Source organism: Equus caballus, chromosome 2 (genome assembly GCF_041296265.1).
Source record: "Equus caballus isolate H_3958 breed thoroughbred chromosome 2, TB-T2T, whole genome shotgun sequence".
In the NCBI taxonomy this organism is placed as follows: Eukaryota; Metazoa; Chordata; class Mammalia; order Perissodactyla; family Equidae; genus Equus; species Equus caballus.
The window spans coordinates 113,998,242-114,012,480 of NC_091685.1; the positions used below are offsets into that span (position 1 = coordinate 113,998,242).

Here is a 14,239-nt window from a genome sequence, read left to right on the forward strand (position 1 = left end):
TTAGTATAGTATAATGATGACAGATCTATGTTAAAAAGAACATATTTAAACTAATATTTGCAACTTTATATGGGACTGTTATTGTCAATATTCTTTTAACAAGTATGTGAGCTTTCATTTGCCTCAGTAATGTTACAGGCTATTTATATAGTCTCAGCATAGATCCAAGTCCTAATATCATTCAGAGACTACACCAAATTTTGCGCAGGGCCAACTTCAATTTCAAATGATATAAAGATCTGTATCTTGGTCCCTCCCCTCTTTCTCCTTGTTAATTTATAACTAATGTATGACTTTAGGAGACTGTATTAACACTTGTCATCTTCTAGTTGTGTCATTTAGCTAACACTTGCTTTGCATCAGTTCCTAATTTTATGCAGAATAAACATCTGCACTTTTGGTTTTCTAATATTTATTTCAACTGTAAATATTCTTGGATGCCTTTTGTATTTCAGGAAATGTAACAAGACAGTTCTGTAGTCAGTTCTTACTGGCTGTTGTCTTACCTGTTTTCTAGGACTTTGCCGCGTATTTGGCGTTTTGTGGTATTGTTCTTCATAATGCTCAACTCTATGAAACTTCACTGTTGGAGAACAAGAGAAATCAGGCAAGTCTGATTACTAAAGAGAGAGTATAGAAATTCTTTTTAAGAAAATTGTTAAATTTTTATCCAAGTAATCTAGAGGTATGATTAAAAATCCCAATAGTATACTATTTAGTTTCTAAATATTTTAGCTGTTTCTTCTAATAGTTATTTCCATCCCCTGTTTCCATGTTCTGTTGCTTTTTCCCTGTCAGACAATATTCATTAACTCCACAGATGAGGACTTATTTGACTTATGCCACGCTCTGCTTGCCATTACGCTGATCTAACCAGTATCATGATGTCACTGTTTTAACTTACTGATGGGTTGTATTTGTAATGTTAAGTAAGGCGTTTAGTTCTTGCCCTGTCAACTAGAGACATCACTATCTTGATTCTGTGCTTTATAAGATGAAGATCTTAGCATCCTTCATCTCTCCTTCCTAGCTACCACTCCTTACCTCTGATTTTCCCATCTGGACTTTTAAAAAAATTTTGCCCATGTTGATTACATATATATTGTTCTACAACCATGATTAACTTTTCTTAAGTTTTGTATAGGTTAATTCTGAAGTTGCAATTTAAAATAAAGTGTTTATAAATCCATGACTGTACAAATGTTGTTCATAATTACCTTTGTTATATAACTTTTAGTTTTTCTTGATGCTCTAAATTCCTTGTTTTCCTTGAACTATTTGCTGTAGTGTAGCCTCATATTGTTGGTTTTTCCCCCCAGACCCTCCATTATTTAGGCATTCTGTTAATTTCTTCTTTTTCTTGGAAATCTCCAAATTGAGGTTTTTCTGTCTTTTCTCTTCCAGGTATCAGCCTTAAAAATAAAACAGCCAATTATTTTATCAGCAAAACAAGTTTATTTGGGAATAGCCAAAGAATTGCAATTCAGGACATGCATTCTATAGCAGACCATAGGCAAATCCAACAATCCAAGGAGAGGAACATTACTTTATGGACTAAAAAGAGGCAATTGGGAGGGCAGTTTTGAAGGAAAGTCCATTGGAGACAAATAAGAGTTCAGGGTGGTGATGATTTCTCATTGGCTCTGTTGATGGGGTAGTCAATTTAAGTTTGGGATACAATGTACATTTCTTCCTGTAATTGAGGATTCTTTCCTGTCGACTTCTTTCTGTTGGGTTCTGTAATTGAGTATCTTCCTGTTGAGAACTTCTTTCTCTTCGGATCTATAAAGGACTATCTTTCCTGAAATTGACCTCAAGTGGTACTGCATGGGAGCTCCCCCTTCTGACTCCCTTTTAAATGAGGTTTCCCTTTATTAATTTTCACACAAGCTGAATTATTTTTCCCCATGCCTGCTGCACAGGTGTCATCATAGAACTTTCCTTCCCTGCTTTCTTAGAAAGACTCCACTGGTTACCCACTGGATCCCATAGCTCCCTCTTTCTCAGTTTACTTCCTTGTTTTAGTGCAGTTTGTGTACTAACCTTCTCAGTTAACTACTTGAGAAAGAGTATTGATGAGTAAGCTTTTTGAGTTCTCACATGTATGAAAATGTCTGTTGTACCCTTCTACCAGTTTGGCTCGGTGTAAAATTCTAAATTGAAAGACCAGTTTCTCAGAATTTAAAGGTAGTGCTTTGTCTTCTAACTAGCATTCATGTTGTTCCAATTCTTGGCTCTTTGTAGATTTTTTTTTTTGTCTATAAGCGTTTCAGATTATTTCTTTATCTTTGCTTTTGTAACTTAATTTCACAGTGTGACTCTTTTTTTCATTTATCATGCCAGTACCTGGTCATCCTTTCAGTCTGGAGACTTAAGCCCTTCAGTTTTGTGTAATTCTTTTTCATTATTTCTTTGATCATTCATCTCCCCTACCCTCTATTTTCTCTTTTTAGAACTTGTGTTAATAAGTTGGTGGACTTTCCATTGCCTTCAACCACAGTATCTTCCTAACTTTTCTCTCTGCTCCATTCTTGCCACCCATTAGTCCAGTCCCCATTTTGAACAACACAGCTGTCATCTCCTCACTTTCTTCCTGCAGTCCATCACAGTCCAGACTTCTTTGGGATTCTTTCTCTGCTCCACTCTGTACAGTCTCATCTCCCCATTTCTCCTCTTTACTCTCTATATTCTCATAAAACTTGATCAAAACTTGCAGTATGCTACTTTCTCTCAATTCAGTTCTTTTTGACCGAAATATTTACCTTCCCCACTTCACTGTCCACTTCATCTTTCAGGCCTCAGCTAGGATAATACTGCCTCCCATGTATTTTCTGTAGTACCGTTTCTCCTCCCTCGTCACACAAATACATCGTGAGATTAGAAGAAACTATGGAATTCAAAGGAAAGAGAAAGTACCATTGAAAAAAACAAAAGGAACTCTTAGAACTTGGTTTACTTTGGAGCAGTATTTACTGTGATCTGTGAAAATATTGATAATGTTCATAAATGTTGATCTCAGAAGTTTGCAACAACAACAGTGTGTTTTATGTATTGGATACTGTTCACAATGCTTCCTAATGTTAACTTATTTAGTCCTCAGAACAGTCCTTTGACTTTGGTACTATTCTTTGTTATCCCCATTTTCAAGAAACTTGCCCTAGATTACAAAGCTAGCAGGAAGGGAGTCAGGATTAAAATTGATGACTGGCTTCAGAGGCTGTGGTGGTAACCATTGTATTAACTATTCGAACAATCAATAGGGATGTTTTGTTAGTAAGAGGAGACTTAGATGTTTAATACTTGAATGCAAACTTGGTCATAACTTGTTAGATTATATATAAGTAATTGATAACCCATATAAATCATTGTATTGCTCTAATAATTACAAACAATTATTAAATAATAAGCTCTTAATTTTTTTGTCTAGGTGCTGCTTGACCTTGCTAGCTTAATTTTTGAAGAACAACAATCACTAGAAGTAATTCTAAAGAAGATAGCTGCCACTATTATCTCTTTCATGCAGGTGCAGAAATGCACCATTTTCATAGTGGATGAAGATTGCTCCGTGAGTACAGAGTATGACTTTTTTATTTTTAGAAAGACAGAAACTTATATTTCTAAAAGCACTACTTTTAAACCTCATGTTAGCCTCAAAACTCTCTCTCAAACCCAACTATATATGGCTGTTTATGTAAAGGTGATAAGAGTATGAGCTGTTCTGGTTGAGAAGGAGTAGAAGTGAGGTTGCAGGATGCCCTCAACGCACACTTTCACCTTTGTGCCTCTCCACTGAGTAGTCACCATGGGAATGTCTGTGTGCTGCTTTTGTCAATGGCTACACTACCTTGATGGAGAAATACATTGTCATTACAGTGTGCACACTTTTCACGGTCAGGAATAGTGATGCCCTGGGTGCTATGAACAGTAGATCCCCATTCTGAATGGGCTGGGTCCAAAAGTTTCTTTTTAACCAGAAATTGTTTAGAAACCAAAAGGTATGGGCCAATAGAGGCAATGTTATTAAAGATGCCTATTAGTCCCAAATCCTTTGCCAACAATGGGGAAACCACTAAACTGTTCTAATTGGTAGATTTCAGTCCATTGATTTGTAACATAAAGAAACAGATGTGTGCAGAAAGATGGAGTGTTCTTACTGAGTGCTGGCTCCGTCTAGACAGGCCAGCTGAGTTTGCTGTTACAGTCGGGGCCCCTAGCCTAAGGCAGTTTTCCTTTATGCAGTTTCTTTCCCTTCTCAACCTGTGAACCAATGCTTCTGGGATATTTCTTTTTGATGTAGTTGTTTGCTTTCTTTTCCTTTAGACCCTGACAATAGGCTCTTCATTGGTAGGTTAGGAAAGAGAGTGGGGATTACCACTTATGTAGTCAGCTATAATCCATATGATATCTGAATTGATATTTTTGGGAAAGTAGAATAAGAAAAGATATTCAATACTTATGTTAAAAAATTTTTGTTTTACATAGTAAGACTGTACTGTATGACTCAACATTATCTGAATCATTTTGCGTGTGTGTGTGTGTAATTCTCATTAATAGGATATCAAATGAGAATTCACTATGCTATAAGATAATCACTATTCTCATAGATATTATTTCATATTTTCAATCAGTTATAAAATTCTTAATATAGAGATGATTACAAGATAGTAGCTATCCTTTTAAAGGTCAGGTCAGAATTCATTAATGCAATATGTCAATTTATCATTTTTACTTTGTGACCTGCTCTTTACCATTTAATTTTTGAAAGTTATGTGTAAGCCACTTCTTTTTTAGACAATTTAAATATCACTTTAATTAACATTCAGCTCATGCTTCTACCAGTTAACACCTATCATGGCAGCAACTGACTTGGATTGGTGGTGCTTTGAAGTATAGCACAGCATTATACCCATCATTATATTTTGCTCAATTTTTAACAACTTAATTTGTTGGGTTTAGGAATTAAGTGGCTTGATGTTTATTTATATTATAATTATTTTTTGATTAAAAATATTTCAACAACATGAGCAAAACTCCAAATGTAAGCAAGAGAAAATGTGTACTCAGTTCTTCTGTCCCCAAATTAAAGTAATATCTTTGTTTTATTTCTGTTTCTTTCCATTTCTTTTTTCTGTCGTAAATATAGCATGGGTGTGAATAGGTATTCAGCTTTTAATGTAACTTCGAAGTTACTTTTCTATTTTGCTAAAATACTCACAATTATTTTAATGATCTCATAAAATATTACTGAATTATATGTCTTTTTAAAAAGGTTTAACAACAGTAATTGGTGTATGCATAAAAGCTAAAACTTGAGGATTTCGAATAAATACAGAGAAAATTTGACACTAACATATTCATTAACACCTGGTGGAAAAACAAAAACAAAGCGTACTCAAATAAGCATTTTTGCAAGTAAATATCAGAAACACTAGGAACGTGGCTTTTGATAATGGGAAGGAGATTTGAGGACATCATGAAGTGAGTACTGGGGTCAGTTTACTCTGAGAATGAGTTAAAAATTATCACAAGTGTTGGTGTCGTCAGTCAGTTCCACAGACCTGTATGTCTGTATCTAGATAGTTTTCATTGTGTTATCAAATGATCTCTCACTCTGTGTTGTCCCTCTGTTTTCAGGATTCCTTTTCTAGTGTGTTTCACATGGAGTGTGAGGAATTAGAAAAATCATCAGATACTTTAACAAGGTAAAACAACTTACTCTGTCCATCTTTATCACAAGTATATAATACTGGCTAAATAGTTACTTCATGATCTGTTTAATTTAGGACCTAGAAGCTATAAGCTGCTTTTTTCCCCTGACAAATAATTTTATTTGTGAAAATATTTTACTATTTGATGTTAAAATTCCAGGATTTTGTTCACGACAGTTGACCTGTTGGAGGATTCTTTCATACAGCGAATGCTGTCGCAATTAGTGTAGGCCCGGGTACAGAATTTTTTGTGAACTGGCTCATGTTAAGACCCACGAGCACTGTATTTCAATTATATGTTTTTGTTGCATATTGGACCCTCCCTGGAAATTTGATCGGCTTCTGAACAGACTGTTCTGTGAATCTGTTCTGATTTCGAATCAGCCATGGGGGTTTAACCAATACCAGAGGAAGCCTGCGATCCCCATGGCACCAGGACATGGACCCCAGGGCTGGAATCAGCTCAGACCTCTGTGCTAGTTCATTTCTTTTTCATGTTTTTTGTAATTTTAAAATTTGTGTTCATTTTTTTGTTGTTAGTTGTCACTCAGAAACAATAGAAAGTATTTGGATGATCGAGGTTATAGATGTTATTGCCCCAATTTTATATGTGCTTTCTGAAGAATTTGGAAAGGATTTTGTGTAAACTACCAAATGTTCTTTCTCATATTCCCTTTTTCACCCTTAGCAAAAAAAACTGGTGGTGTTTGCTCAAGTGCTAGGATGTTCTAAGTAATATAAGTCTGCCAGGATAGAGCATGAGGAATGCTTGGGCATAATGCTGTTTATCACCTTATTCATTTGTTTCAAATTATTTCACCCCCTAAAATACTTTGTCAAATTACTGTATCTCTGATTATTGATATTCTATCTAAAAAGCCTCATCTGATCATGGAAATAGAACATTATCTTAACTTTACTGTTTGACATTAAACGTTCCAGATTGTTTTCACTACGGTTGACCTATCAAAGAATTATTTCACGTAGTGAATGATGTCGCAATTAGTACTGTTCTGAGTAACCAAGCTCCTTCCTTGGTGGCGATGCTTTAAAAATAAACTCTGCAAATCTAAACTACAGAACATTCTATAAGATAACTGGCCTGGTCTCTTCAAAAAGTCAGTATCACTGAATCAAATGGAGGGAGGGACTGTTCTTGGGCATAGCAGCCAAATGAAATCCGTGAGTTTTGATGAGACCCTGGTTAAAAATGCAACAGCTATTCAAAGTCACTTTTGAGGACAATTGGAAATTTGACTATGGACTAGATACTAGAGGTTGATGGGAAATTATTGTTACTTTTCTTTGAACTAGGAAGATATGATGGTTAGTAGGAGAATGTTCTTTCAGGAGATTCATGCTGATGTATTTAAGGATGAAGTGTTTCATTTCATGTCTGCACCTTACTTTAAAATGGTTCAGCCAAAGAGAAATAAGTAAATATATCTAAATTTAATATATGTAGTCAAGTAAATATATTCACACATAGATGTGTAGATACAGCAGACGTGGCAAAATATTAAAAACTGTTGAATCTGTGAGTAGGATATGCATTTTACTTTCAACTTTCTTGTATATTTCAAAACTTCATCATAAAAAATTGGAAGAAAATGTTTATTATAAAAAGTTGGAAACAAAACGAAAATCATCCCTATAGATGAGGAAAGCAGAACTCTCCTCTTGTGTCTTCCTCCATCAAGATGGACAAACTGTTGACCACATTGATGTAAAGTTGTCAGTTTGTTAAATGATTGTATTCAAATAAAAATTCATTCTTTCTAGACTATTATTTTAACAACATGATACAGTGAAAGGCCTTTTCTCCCATTAAAAAAATTTTAGGAATTAGCAAAGGGGCAGATGTAACTTGAAGGCAGATGGGGAATTCATTTGACTCAGAAGGCCTTGGCTGCTGACTGGGTGTGGGGTGTGTGGTCAAGGTAGATGTGCCGTGGTATCTCTACCCAGAGATTTTTCTGCTACCCTGGAGTTTTTGGGTTCGTAGTTATAACTGAAGAGTGGATTTGCATTTCCCTCTTGGCATTGCCGGTCATGAACTGGCGTTTGTATCCCATCTCTACGTCTATTCTTTGCTGCGCCCCTGCGTATTTCCTGGCATATTTGACATTGTTTCAGTTAGTACTGAATCCTTTTTGAATGTGTGATAATATGTACATGTCCTGGTGAGGATGTGCATACCCTTCTTAAATGCTGGTATCAGTTTGAACTGCCTACTTCAGTTATGAAGTTTCCTATTCTTAGGAGGAGCAATAATACATATTATTTTGATTTTATGACGGCATGACATTTTTGTTGCTTTTTATAAAGAACATTTTAGAAAGCTGCTAGATAAGACACATGTAAATATTCAATTATTTTACTCCAGCTTTTATAAATAATGAATTGCTATATATACCAATATAAAAATATAAATACATAGATGTATATTATGAATTTATGTATATCCATAGGACAGTAGGAAAATCAGTATGATAATGCATATTAAATCTATAAAACGATGAATTATCTACATTTACCCTTGAATATTTGTGCAGCAGCATATGTCTGTGTAATTATATTTTATGTATTCACATTTTGATTTTTATTATAAATTCAGCCATGTCCTCTAATTTCTTCAGTGATAGCTGAATAAGCCCAGTGACTTGTGTAATAGTGACCTCTACTGGTGACTCTGCGCTTCTTTTAAAAAGTGAGGTTTTACCATATATTTGATTTGTTCAAGTTGGTTTTTGATGAATACCACGTTCCATCTCTGTAGGCAAAATGGAAGATATCTTTCATTTTATTTTTTTTAATCATTGCAAGACAGTCTTAGTATAAAGATTTTTTTTTATAAAGGATAAATAGGTCAGTGTGATTACCTTAAAAAGAGATTAATTTACAGGGATCATTTTAACTGATTTTACTGTAATGAGAATTATTCAGCACTAGTGCCTTCTGTCAGCTACACATTTTAAAGTTAGCCTTCCTTCTAATGATGCAAAAAAAAGACCTCTTAGTGATGCAAATATGTTTTCATTTTAATAAAAGTTAGCTATCAGGCTTAATTTTGCAACAGTTCTGAATTAAAGTGGTGTTTAGTAACCAGTATTTTGAAAAAGGACTAAGCTGATATTGACACTTCACCAGAGGATTCATTATTGCGTTTCTAAAACTACTTACTGAGGGAATTCAGGCCTCTCTAATTCTCATTATTAATCCCTTTGTCAGTCCAAACACCCTTCCATGAGATGAAATGCTAAACAATTTGATGATGCTTACAGTAACCAAATCATTCTTTGTAGGCAGTTATATAGCTCTTGAAAAGCATAGCTCACCTGGTATTTTTCTAACCAACCCACTAATTATCTTTTATAATTTAAAATAGAATACTGAAGACAGTTTAGAAATGTTAGGTGTAAAACTAAAACATATTCAGGGTGAACATTATACACAGTTATTAAAATCGTATTGTCAATGGGATAAAGCACAGTAAACTATTGGGAGTTGGGTTGCCCAAGAATTTCACAAGGGAAGCTCATTTCAGATGTTGGAAGGTTTTAGAGTTTCTGTGCTTATTTCAGAGAGCCACCCAAGGAGAAGGAAAAAAATGAGTATGGTGTTGTGCAGTTTATGTTAGCTCTTAATTTTGAGAAGCAGATATTTTAGTGCTATAATTCCTTATTAGTTAACTTCATGTTAATTTATAAATGCACATTTTTCTCATAAAATGAGAAATACATAGAATTAATCCTTTAGGTTCACTGAGGATAATGACAGTAGGCTTGTAATAAGGGCTTAATGAGATAATGCACATAAAATGCTTTGGAAAATTTCTGGCACATAGTAAGTACTCAGTAAGTGTAAGCTAGTATTTCTGTATCTCTGATGTGTTTTTCTGTCTTTGGATCACATTGCCTGCAATGATCCCCACTTAGTTCTAAAGAACAGAAATTTCTCAGTGTTTCCATGCTCCACTTCCCTAACTGTCTCCCCAAGGTTGTACTCATACAACTCCCTTGATATCCATGTGCAAAACGCCTTAGATGTCTGAGTTGGCCTGGACCCTCCAAGAAGCAGATGCTGGGACTGGATTAAATGTGCAATAAATTTATTAGGGGAACCCCCTGTAAGAGTAAAGAGGGAAGGAGCTGGAAGAGGCTAGGAGAGCCATCAGACCCCCACACAAGTCTTCCCCAGAGTGAAAGAGAGAGGGAAAGAAGGAAGAAAGGGGTGTGTAGAAGTGTCTTAAGACTGCAGAGCTGTTGTAAGCAAAGTTGGGCACGGCTGTTGGGGAGTCCTCTAACCAGTCTCCTTTCAGAGAAGACTGAATCCTTAGTCTCCAGGAATGGGCCTACCTTAGTGTCCTTGCTGTGCTCGGGGTCCAGGAGCAGCCCTGGGAGGCATGGCCTTAGTGCAAACCTGGTCCCACGTTCCAGAGCAGAGCACCTAGAGACATCGATCAGTTATGCTTCCTGCAGTTGGAGCTCTGAGAGCCACATTTTCAAGGCTACCTGTTATTCCTACTATTTAAAGAATATTCCTGTTATTTAAAGAATGAGATCCATGTTCCTTGCATTGCTCTTTCAAAACCATCCTCTATCTGTCCTAACATTGTCAGTCTAAAACCATCACTTTATTCCTAACAATCTGTAAGTATGTAATGTTTCTCAAATCCACATAGAACTCTTTCATTTATTTCAGCAATGTGTGTTTTACTGTTCCCTCCTCCACCTTCCTTGAATATCCTCCTTTCATTCCTGATGTCTTTCTTCACAGCCTTAAATCTCACCCAGCCTTTCACGCATTTCTCTAATGCCACCTCCTCTCTAATCCACTCCATTAGGTGCTATCTGTCCTTTTCCATATGGGTGGTGCTTGCATTGTTACCAATTGTACTAGTTAGGATTAGGTTTGACTGTAAATCATAAAAACCCAGAATAAAAATAGCTTAAACAAGAATGCAGTATTACTACCCTCTCCTGTAAAGGCCTAGGAGTAGGTGGCTCAGAGTTGGTGCTGCTACTCTGCTCCACAAAGGCCTCAGGGACCCAGGAGCCTGCAGGCTTTCTCTTCTGCATCTCTAGGGTGTGGCCCTTCCCTTCAGGATCAGGGATGCAGCTCCAGCCATCATCTCCATGTTTCAAAGGGTAGGATGGAGGACAGGGAAAGAGGGGGCAGAGAGCAGGCATCGGCTGTCCCTGAGGAAGGTTTCTAGAAGTTCTCACATTGCCTCTTACATCCTGTTGACTAGAAGCTAGTCACATGGTGATATCAAGCCACTAGAGTGGCTGAGAAATGTACTCTTTATTCTGGGTGGCCATGTGTCCGATAAAGAGAAAGGGAGAAGGGTTATTATCAGTAGGCAACTGGGAGCCTCTGCACTACTGTCTGGAGTATGTGCAACTAAACATGGTGCTGTCTGTTCTGTGTCACAACCCTCAGCGAGATCGTAAGCTCCTCGTGACAGCTGCTGACCCGGATAAGTCTGTCTCCCATCTGATGCTAAGGGTGCCTCTCATGGAACAGGTGCCCAATCCGTATTTATTGAGTACAGGAACTAAGAGTTTATCACCATTTTTTACAGAGTAAGAAATAAAATGGTATTGCGTAACTTTAGTAAATCTATTACTCATTTTTCACCAAAGTAACTATCAGGAAAAAAATTTTCAGAGAATTGAAAAAAGAGTTAGGCTTCTGTTGATTTAAAAGTAATTTTAGTACTTCTGCTTCTCTGTGTCAGCATCTGTATGTCTGAATTTATGATCTCTGGCCGGTTGCTTAACTATTTTGGGTTTCATCTGGTTCCTACTGTTAACATAATGATGATAAGAACAATGAAAGTTATTAATACTATTATTATCAATTTAAAAGAGACTTGGACAAGGGTCTCTTCTTCAATGGACTTCTTTCTCCCAATAACCACCTTTTCATTTTTCTTATCTTTATTATTATCTTATTTTCTTTTCCCGAGACTTTTGCTGTCTATGAAATATTTGTAGTTTTAAAAATTGTTTTATCAACCTAAATCCTGCACTTATCTCATAACCTTTTCTTGGGTTTCCACCTAGAGATGATGTATGAAATAGGAACCCAGGAGTGTCCTAGGTTTGCTGTGTATGACGTTTTGCATGCCTTCTCAGATTATAAGTCTGTGTCATCCTCAGTAGATGTTTAGTCTGAAGTCCGTCTCCTCCTATGTTACTATTGTCATTTCCTTTTCATTTATACATAATATGAGACATGTGGTCAGTACCCGATTTGACCAAATTACACTTAAACTAAAATGTACAGCAAAGAAAGGAAAGACTAACCTGTCTTCCCAGGAACGAGGCCACAGACTTGAGGAATCTCTGTGGACTCCCGGCTGCTCAGGAATACCATCTGAACCACTGTCCCAGAAGCATTTTGTCCAGGTTGGGTGAGAAGGATGGAAGACGGGAAAGTATTGGAACTTTGAGAACTCAGAACACTTGGACATTTTTCCTGAGACATACATTTTATTTTGAAATGTCTCCTACTGTTAGGCTTTCCTATTTCTTCAGTTAGTGATATTACAGTTAATACAGGCATATCCTTACAATTGGAGTAAATTTCCATAACCTGACCCTCTTTGCCCAATTTGTCCCCATCACCAGGGAACATACGAAGTTTCCATGGAAAAATCTGTTCTGTTCCGTTTTCCCAACTCCAGCACTGGCACTGTTCTTATGTACCCTCTGACATCAGGTTAATCTTTTATGTTCAACCTATTAAGCAAGAAACTGGAAAAAAACTGGGAAAAATATTTTAAGTTCAAAAGAATTTTTAATTTAAAAAAATCATAAAGGGTCTTAAAGCAGAAAAAAGAAAAGAGAAGAGCTTAATCAAATTCTTCTAGGCCTGCTTGAAATTTCCCTTGGTTTGAAATGTTTAAAAGATTGTTTTATTGGGAGGGATAGATAAAGAACATAACTGAGGAAATAAGATAGGCCCTAGACCCTAGAACTTAGTCATTCTAGAATCTGATGAGAAAATAAGAAATAGGGGGAAATTCACGTGGCTTTTACATTAAGTGGCAAAAATCAACATGCCCATTAACATGTTGGTAATAAGATTACTTAGGCTATTTTAAAACTTGTTTTAGATGGTTGAAAAATTATGGATCTTTGTCTTTTTAAAACATTTCAATTATAGTAACTACCAAGGTTGTAAATCATCAAATACATTTAAAGCTGCATTTTCCAATAAAGACATAACACTTTGCCCTATAATTTAAGACTGCTCTGTTTCTCTAATCATTTATTTAAGTCTGTTTTGCCCGTGTTTTTCACTGCACAGAAAGAACTCATAGCTATTATTTCCACAGGGAACGTGATGCCAACAGAATCAATTACATGTATGCTCAGTATGTGACAAATACTATGGAAGCACTTAATATCCCAGATGTCAGCAAGGACAAAAGATTTCCCTGGACGGTACGTGACCCAGTTTTAGACTTGGAGCTTGAAGGCTGTTTTCCCATCAGAGCTGTGCTTACAGGGACTATTCAGCTGAAGGGCTGGCCCTAGAATTGGCTACTTAGGCGCGATCTGTGCTTTCCCTGATGTGAGGAAAGAGAATGAAATAGCTCATAACATCTATTGAGAGGTGGCCAGCTATACTTGAGGATTTTTCTCTGTACTTTTACCATTTTTCAACATGTATTAATGAATTCTCATGAACTAATTTTGAGGTAATTTAACTATTACCTACTTAATGTCAATGACATTCCTTAGATAGTACGGCTAGAGTTCTTGAGTTTATCCTCAAAACTTAAGTTCCGCGTGGCTTGAACTTAAGTAATTGGTAGTCTCCTGCAGTGAGTAGCTCTGGAAAAGTGAAGACCTGCTTTCCTTGACAGCAAAGCTACAAAGATCAGCTTCTCAGACACTGAAAACTTTGAATTCTAATATTTTCTCTCATCTTACTTCAGAAAAGCTTTGCACTTTGAGGCAGCTGCCTTGATGTTTTTATTTGCAGATCCAGGAGACGTTTTTAGAACTTTAGCAATATGGGCAGTAGAAACAATGGCGGTCCTAAAGAAGGACAAGTTTGTAACATGTAGTATCCTAGGTGGTGTTAATGCTTTCGGATTCTGCCCCTATCTACTACATAGGTATAGTGGATACTACACAGGTATAGTAGATGCTGAATAAATATTTTGCTTAATATTACCATAAGCTGCTTGGAAAGTTTAAAATGGAAAAAAAAGAAACATAGGTTATTATTTTTAATAATTTAAAGACGAATTGCTTTATATTGTATTTATGTGAAGGTCATTAGAATTTGTACATTTCGAGATGAATATATTAGTGGTTTCAGATGTCCAATATAGTTTATATAGCATCTAATGGGCAAGTCAGTCTTTTCATAATTTTTAGCTGTTTTATTTTGTTTTGTTTAGAATGAAAACACAGGAAATGTAAACCAGCAGTGCATTAGAAGTTTGCTTTGCACGCCTATAAAAAATGGAAAGAAGAATAAAGTGATAGGTAAAGCCTTTTCATTAA

At 36.1% G+C, this 14,239-nt stretch overlaps 1 protein-coding gene and 1 long non-coding RNA gene across 22 annotated transcripts in view; one reads left to right on the forward strand and one right to left on the reverse strand.

The window, feature by feature from the left end:
- PDE5A (phosphodiesterase 5A) overlaps window positions 1-14,239 on the forward strand; it is a 130,222-nt gene that overhangs the window by 54,582 nt on the left and 61,401 nt on the right. For all 3 annotated transcript variants that reach the window (XM_001502305.7, XM_005607870.4, XM_005607869.4), the window contains exons 5-9: window positions 518-607; window positions 3,428-3,565; window positions 5,635-5,702; window positions 13,057-13,165; window positions 14,134-14,221. In XM_001502305.7, coding sequence (XP_001502355.2) covers window positions 518-607; window positions 3,428-3,565; window positions 5,635-5,702; window positions 13,057-13,165; window positions 14,134-14,221 — 493 coding nt within the window. The remainder of the gene's footprint in view (window positions 1-517; window positions 608-3,427; window positions 3,566-5,634; window positions 5,703-13,056; window positions 13,166-14,133; window positions 14,222-14,239) is intronic.
- The window catches only part of LOC102150521 (uncharacterized), a 167,709-nt gene that overhangs the window by 47,101 nt on the left and 106,369 nt on the right, over window positions 1-14,239 (reverse strand). For 4 of the 19 annotated variants that reach the window (XR_011436226.1, XR_011436227.1, XR_011436235.1 and 1 more), the window contains 5 exons: window positions 12,023-12,100; window positions 10,067-10,157; window positions 2,763-2,887; window positions 1,218-1,412; window positions 507-583 (listed from right to left, as the gene is read on the reverse strand). This is a non-coding gene — a long non-coding RNA (uncharacterized lncRNA). Of the gene's footprint in view, window positions 1-506; window positions 584-1,217; window positions 1,413-2,262; window positions 2,888-10,066; window positions 10,158-12,022; window positions 12,101-14,239 lie in introns of those variants that run through there. The other 15 variants (XR_011436236.1, XR_011436239.1, XR_011436224.1 and 12 more) reach the window with 11 other exon arrangements.